Source organism: Brassica oleracea, chromosome C1 (genome assembly GCF_000695525.1).
Source record: "Brassica oleracea var. oleracea cultivar TO1000 chromosome C1, BOL, whole genome shotgun sequence".
Taxonomy (NCBI): Eukaryota; Viridiplantae; Streptophyta; class Magnoliopsida; order Brassicales; family Brassicaceae; genus Brassica; species Brassica oleracea.
Genome location: NC_027748.1, coordinates 7,409,876 through 7,417,584, shown reverse-complemented (window position 1 = coordinate 7,417,584; position 7,709 = coordinate 7,409,876). Strand labels below are relative to the sequence as shown.

The 7,709-nt window shown below is 37.5% G+C and overlaps 1 protein-coding gene across 1 annotated transcript; it reads right to left on the bottom strand.

The window, feature by feature from the left end:
- Window positions 1-4,453: 4,453 nt before the first annotated feature.
- LOC106307955 (probable carotenoid cleavage dioxygenase 4, chloroplastic) lies at window positions 4,454-6,431 on the bottom strand. Its single transcript, XM_013745058.1, has one exon. It carries the CDS (start codon window positions 6,352-6,354, stop codon window positions 4,573-4,575), a length of 1,782 nt encoding a protein of 593 aa, XP_013600512.1. The 5' UTR covers window positions 6,355-6,431; the 3' UTR covers window positions 4,454-4,572.
- Between the last annotated feature and the right edge of the window lie 1,278 nt (window positions 6,432-7,709).

Genomic DNA, 7,709 nt, shown 5'->3' with positions numbered 1-7,709 from the left:
TCTCTCCTCCTTGCGGCCGCAGCTGGGCTTGATGTGGCCGACGAGCTTTCTCCTCTTGTCTTGGTTAATGGCAATCCACTCCATGATTTATAACATATGTTATATTTTTCTTATATGTTATATTTTTAATCTTTTAGAACGACGTTAAATTACAAAAAAAATGTAAGCTTTCCTTAATTATACGACTAAAAGTATTAAAATGAGGGAAAATTACATGTTTACCACTTTCATACTACCACTTTTCATTTTTACCACCACTAAAGCGACTTTTTCAAAAATACCTTCTACACTAAGTGGCAAAAGATTTTGATGTCCTTGTTCTTTATATATATAATAAATAATCTTTAAATTAATAAAAATCTAAAAAAATAGAAAATATTTTTTTTTCAAATTAATTTTTGTGATATAAACTTATAAAGGTGCTATTTTGGAGATTTGCCCTCATATTATTTCGAAATTCAAACCCTAAACCCTAAAACTAAACTCTAAACCCTAAACCATCAATCATAACCCCAATTTTTTCCGAAATACGAACCCTAAACCCTAAACCATCAATCCTACACCCTTTTTTTTAAAATACGAACCCTAAACCCTGAAACATCAACTCTAAACCCTAAACCCCGAAACATCAACTCTAAACCCTAAACTTTAAACTCTAAACCCTAAAACATAGACTCTAAACCCTAAACCCTAAACTTCAACTCTAAACCCTAAACCATCAATCATAACCCCAATTTTTTCCGAAATACGAACCCTAAACCCTAAACTTTAAACTCTAACCCCTAAAACATCAACTCTAAACCCTAAACCTTCAACCCTAAACCCTAAATCCTAAACTCTAAACCCTAAATCCTAAATCCTAAATCCTAAACCTTAAACCCTAAAACCCTAGAGTTGATGTTTTAGGGTTTAGATTTGAAGGTTTAGGGTTTACGTTTAGGGTTTAGAGTTGATGTTTTAGGGTTTATATTTGAAGGTTTAGGGTTTAGGGTTTGGAGTTGATGTTTCGGGGTTTAAGGTTTAGAGTTGATGTTTCATTGTTTAGGGTTTAGAGTTGATGGTTTAGGGTTTAAAGTTGATGTTTTCAGTTTAGATTTAGGATTAGGGTTTACGTTTAGGGTTTAGAGTTGATGTTTTAGGGTTTAGATTTGAAGGTTTAGGGTTTAGGGTATAGAGTTGATGTTTTGGGGTTTAGGATTTAGATTTGATGTTTCATGGTTTAAGGTTTAGAGTTGATGATTTAGGGTTTGGAGTTGATGATTTAGGGTTTGGAGTTGATGATTTAAGTTTAGATTAGTTATTTTTTTATCAAAGTTAATCAAAAGGTTATAAATTTCTTTTACCTTTCATTAAAGATGAGGGTAAAAGTGGTTAGTGTAAACATGAAAAGTGGTATTTTGAAAATGGTATTTTTGGCAATTACCCTTAAAATGACATGTATCAGTTCGATGGTTGATTTGAAACCTTTCAAAACCATATGGAAGATAAATGACAAAATAATTAAACTGTGGAAATAATACTGTTCACTTTTTTCAAGAATGTGTTCGATAGAAAAAATAAGGTTTTTGTGTCATAATTTGTTTAATGTCCTATTAGATCAACCCATGATATATTAATTATAGTTTTGTTCCATAATTTTTAATAAAAATTGATATGATCCATCAGAAAGAAATTATATAATAACAACAACAAATATTGTATATGTATAAATTAAATGATAAATATTTAAAAAATTATCGATAATATATACAAATAAACACAAGTTTTATCCTAGTTTTATTTTAAAAGACAATGAATACATTAAAAATGAAAAGGATGTTGGACCATATCCGAACCTTAGAGCATCATTATAGGAGGGACCCAAATTAAGTCTTTAGCATTATTATTGATTACTTTAGGGTTTAAGGACAAAGTTAAGGACTTTTGAATTTTTGTTGATTATTGGTAAGGACTTTTATGAGTCCTTAGAAAATTTTGATTGTTTATTTTAATAACTAAAATAAATGTAAAAAATAAGTTTTATATAAAACATATAACATTAAACATTGAAAACATAAAAGAAAATTACGAAGATGAAAAAAAAAATTACAAAGTTGAATAAAAAAAAATTCAGAAACATGATAAACATTTTATTACATTAATAGAAACTTAAAAATTACATATTATTTTGAAGATGTCCAAATTTAGCTCATATATGTTCAATCAAATCATTTTTAATTGTTGATGGACTTGTCTATCCCGGACTCTTGTTCGTCGTTGAAGCGTATTACCGAGATTTGTAGGCATTTCGACAGAATATGTGAGGTCCTCATTTTGTTCATGTTTAAATTCTAAAAAGTCATACTGAGTGTATGAATCTCTTTCATCTTCGACAATCATATTATGGAGTATGATACATGCTCTCATAATATTTGCTATTTTGCGCTTATCCCATAAACTGGATGGATTTTTAACCACGGCGAATCTAGCTTGCAAGACTCCAAAAGCACGCTCGACATCTTTTCGGACTGATTCTTGGGTTGTAGTAAATAACGATTTTTTTGGTCCTTGTGGTAGTGAGATAGATTGAATAAAAGTCGTCCATTTCGGATAAATACCATCTGTGAGATAAGTAACCGAAATGGTAGTCTGTTCCGTTGACAGAGAAGTTGACTTCCGGGGCAACACCGTTAATAATGTCATCGAAAACATTGGATCGATCAAGAATATTTAGATCATTCATAGTACCTGGAGCTCAAAAAAACGCGTGCCATATCCAGAGGTCATATGAAGCTACTGCCTCCAAGACAATTGTTGGTTTGTCGGTTCCTCGTGAATACATTCCTTTCCAAGAGTTAGGACAATTCTTCCACTCCCAATGCATGCAATATATGCTTCCAACCATTCCGGAAAATCCACGGTGTTCTGCAATATTGAGTAGTCTTTCAAGATCAGCTGCCGTGGGGCGCCTAAGGTATTCATCGCCAAACAAGTTGATTATTGCAGCGGAAAACTCATGCAAACATTTTCGAGCTGTTGTTTCACCAAGTCTTACATATTCGTCGACAGTATCAGCCCCACCACCATATGTCAATTGACGAATTGCTGCGGTGCATTTTTGGAGCGGTGAAAGACCGGACTGTCCGGTAGCGTCTTGTGTTGGTTGAAAATACGCTACTTCCGAAGAGAGACGATGCACAATACTCAAGAACAAAGCCTTGTTCATTCGAAACCGGCGGCGGAATAAATTGTGAGGATATGTAGGATTATCATAAAAACAATCATTCCAGAGTTGATCATGACCTTCTTCTCGGTTTCGCTCGATAAATATACGTGGTTTCCGCTGTTTTGGTTCTGGAATGAAATTTTCGAATAAATCATCAAATATGTCATCATCATCATCATCATCTTTGTGGTATTGATAATGGGAAGATGATGCCATTGAAAATTTAAAAAAGAGAGAAAATTTTTCGAAAGAGAGAAAAGTATTCGAAAGAGAAGAGGGGTGATTCACATATTTTAAAGAGTATCCTCACAAACCCTAATTTCCGATTTTATTTACTCAAACAACAACCATTCAATCACAAACAACAATCATTCAGTCAATTAACAATACAATCGAATCTCACAACGAGGTACAGAGGAGTGAGCTTACCTTGTTAACAATCGATTCGATTGAGAGAAGGAGATCGCGATTCGGCGGATAGATCAGAGAAGTGAGGGAGAAGAGAGGCGATACACAGAGAGGTGGCGATTGTAACCGAGATCGGAGAACGCGGTGTCGAGGTCGGTGTCGTCTCCTGCAATCGCCGTCGCCAGAGAAAGAGAAGATAAGCAAAGAAAATGAAGTCGATACTTCAAGCGTTGTAACTCTCCCGATTCGGTCTTCCTCTCGGGTTACGACGCGTGTCCTTAAGGACGGGCATTAAACGTCTACTAATTAACAAACGAAAGCTTCGTCTCTAACTCACTTTTGTTTAAAAAAATAATAATTAGAGGTTAAGGACAGTGTTAAGAACACCAATAATGATGCTCTTATGTTCATTCTTATGTTCATGTCTTCCTCATAATAATGTCTCGTTGGTCCTACCACTCACTCAACCACAATCTTTTTCACGTTCCTTACTGTTTTCGTGAATTAATTAATGTTCATTATCCGGTAACTCATATTTCCGCCGATAGATTTTTCAAATTTAATTTTATCATAAGAATGTGTATTTTTATATTTTAGAGAAAATAGTTGTACATGCCATATTTTCATGCGTATATAAGATTTTTAAATCTATTGTTAATAAACTATTTTATAATTGTAATCTCTTGAAATAACATATTTATGTTACCCTACAATAAATTATATTTGTCGGCATAAAATACTACTATTATGGTTGGAACATAAGAGAAATTCATAAGTTTCTTTTTTGAACTAAAAGAAATTCATAAGTTTTGTTGCCAAAGAAAGTAAGAAGCAGCAGAATACGTTTAAAAAGAAGAATATTTAAAAGCTTTGATACATGTTTTATATACATTCGACCACTACCAAACTATGTATACTATAATGTTTAAAATGCAACAACACCTAAGAAGATTCTATAGTTAAAGCTTATTAAGGTCACTCTCCTTCACAAATAGTCCATGGAATCCGTACGGAACCCTTCGCGGCAACCTCACTGCGGCTACGACTTCAAGCTCCGGCGACTTCGCGTCCATCACGAGAAACTTCGACTCTCCCGCCACCTCATCATGCACATACGTCACCACGTAACCGTCATCCTCCTCCGCCTCCGGATTACCAGGATCCCTAGCTACGAAAAACGGTTCGCCTCCGTAACAGCCTGGACCGTACATCCTACGCGCCACCGTGCAATCGTCCCTATCTCCTCTAGTCACGTCGAGCTTCACCACCCCGGAGATCTTCGGCATCGGATCTCCGATCGCCGCGTACACGTAACGGCTCTGTCTACCGACAAACGCCGGATTGATAACGGCGAAATCGAGGTTCCTCGCGGAGATCGGATGACGTGTCACGATCCCGGTGACGAGATCGATCTTCACCTTCTCCACCAAGGCGTGGACGAGCTCCATCCTCTCCAGCGTATGCTCGATCGACATAATGTTGGGAGCGATGAGAACGATGGTGTTCCCGTCGTCTTCGTCCCAAGCGTTGATGGCGTGGATGATGTTGAATCCAGGAACCTCAAACCATTTCATCTCCGATTCGTCTTCGGCGTAGCGCGGAATCACTCCGAGCCTCGGCGTTTTGCCGTTATCGGCGCCGACGGGAGATCCTCCTTCGAGCATCGAATCCATCCTCATCCGAATCTGAATCTCCGAGAAAATCGCGTGACGCCTCGTGATCGCGAAGTCGTGGAGGAACGAGGGAGACGTCATGGAGAAAACCGGAACGTCTTTTCGCTTCTTCCCGGTCGAATCGAACCGGAAAAACGTTAGAAACGGTGGAACCGGACCGTACCGGAAAGCGAACGTCTCTCCGGTTTCGGGATCGGTTTTCGGGTGAGCTGTCATGCTCATCGCTAACTTCCCGTCGAAATCGTGCCGTCCGATCGTCACGATATCTCCGCTCTCCGTTAATCGTACGGCGTACGGCAAATCGGATTCTCCCAAAGCGAAGAGACGGTTACAGAAGAAAGCGAGGCTCGTGTTCGCTAAACCAATGCCGTTGATCGGATTAAACTGTCCAGCTAAAACCCTGAACGCCGTTAAAGCTCCGCGAGCCATAGACGCCGGTACGCCGTTAAATCCAGAAAAGACGTTAGGGATAACCGGAGTTCCGGTTTGTTTCTCAACGTTGTACTTGTAAGTCTTAACGTATCTGCTGCAGAGCGTTGCTTTACCGTCACGGATGCGGATCGCGTGAAGCATACCGTCACCGTCAAATAAATGGTAGGGCCCACGTGGGAGAAACTGTGGGTTAGGGCCGTTACGGATGTAAGCGCCGTTGAGAGACGGCGGAAGAGAGCCGTGGATGATCTCGCACTCAGTGGGAGGAAGCTCATCGAGGACAGGAGCGAAGTTGTCTGAGAGGACGTGTTTTGGATCTACGGAAGGACGTGACGGTGGGTCGATAAACGTGTTGATGACTTCTTCCATGGTGGTGAAGAGAGCTGTTGCTAGAGACGTTTGTTGTCGGGGTTTCGCCGGAGATGAAACGGCGGTGTGGTTGGTTCGAGTGTAGAGTTTCTTAGGTTTGCTCGGAGGAAGGTCATTGTTTTGGCTTGGGTTAGTGATGGGCGATCGTTCTTCGACGACGGCGGAGTTGATACGGAGGAGACGGCGAGAGGAAGATGGGCGGGGAAGAAGAAGAGAGGATGCAGGAGAGAAGGTGGAGATGAAGGAAGAGGAAGAAAGAGAGTCCATTGCTCTCTGCTTTGTGTTTTACTTTCTTTACCTCCACGTTAAAAGCCTGTGAAGATGAGTGTGTGTGAGTGTGGGGCTATATAATAAAATTATGAAATGAAATAAATCGATAATTATCTTTTCTGAATATTAGATTTTTTAAAGATTTTATGTGAAGCTAGTATTATCCTTGGGTTCGTTGGTAGTTATGTGAAGTTCTAATCTACAAATAGTAATTTGTCTCCTTCATGATATTATTCTTTATTATTTTCGAATAAAATATCCTGATTTTATTTTTTGATATTTTTGAATTCCTGCATTTGTAAGTTTTTAAAATAAAAAGTAGGCTAAATATGATAGTAATCTTGCCATAGACTCATAATAGTTTTTGTTACCCTTTTTTTATGGAAACCTACCCATTTAATAGTTTGTTTTTCGAAGTATTAGTTAAAATATTATTTTGTTGTTCTTGTTGATCAAAACAAAAAGTTAAGATATTATTTTGTCAAAAACTTGGTTAAATTTTTTGTGGAAGCAAGAGTTTAAGAACGTTGTTACTGGACATTCTCATACAATGATTTGAATTATCCACAGTTCAAGAAAAATAGAATCTTGATCACAACTCCATCATGTCCACCGAACTAACACATGTCATGGATAAGTATGCATTGGAGCTGATATTGGTCGGAATTGGAGTACCTACGAATGTGGAAACTATAACATGTTCGGTCACTTTTGTCGGGATTAAAAAATTATTAAAAAATGTTTTTGGAAAAATGTTTTTGTACATAATGAATCATGAAATTTTTCTTTTTGATATCTTTTAATTAGTTAAAGGAATTGATGGTTTAGAGAGCATAATTATCAAAGTTCGAAGAGAGACTGACAGGTAATGGTACAAGTGTTGCATACATTGAGGTTAAACATTGCCGCTCTTTGGTTTTCTATGCATGTAAGATCGTTGATGCATGCACTACGTTCTTGATACGTGTTCATTTCGCAAACTACTAATGTACCAAGTTATTTTAAAACGCAGATTGTGTGTCATATACTTCTATGACTCGATTGAGTGTAGATCATGTATATATAATAACCCCTTTTTCCTTCAAAAACGTAGATTGTGTGTCAATATTTTTCTTTTGTTTGCTTGAAAGAAAAATAAGGAATAGTTATTTTGTTAATATGGGTCCCAACAATAAAGTTATATCTGTTATAAACTATTTAGTAATCGACCCATTTATCAGCCCGTGTATCAAGACGGTCCAAGCTCATCCGCAGGATCATACTGGTGTCTATCTACTCTTGTGTTTATCTACATTATAGTTGGTGTCTTATGTATTGCTAGTCATTATCTAGTTAAGGATAAGTACGATCTC

Bases quoted from the DNA above. Each gene is read 5' to 3' on its own strand.
- LOC106307955 (XM_013745058.1), bottom strand. From the start codon at position 6,354: ATGGACTCTCTTTCTTCCTCTTCCTTCATCTCCACCTTCTCTCCTGCA.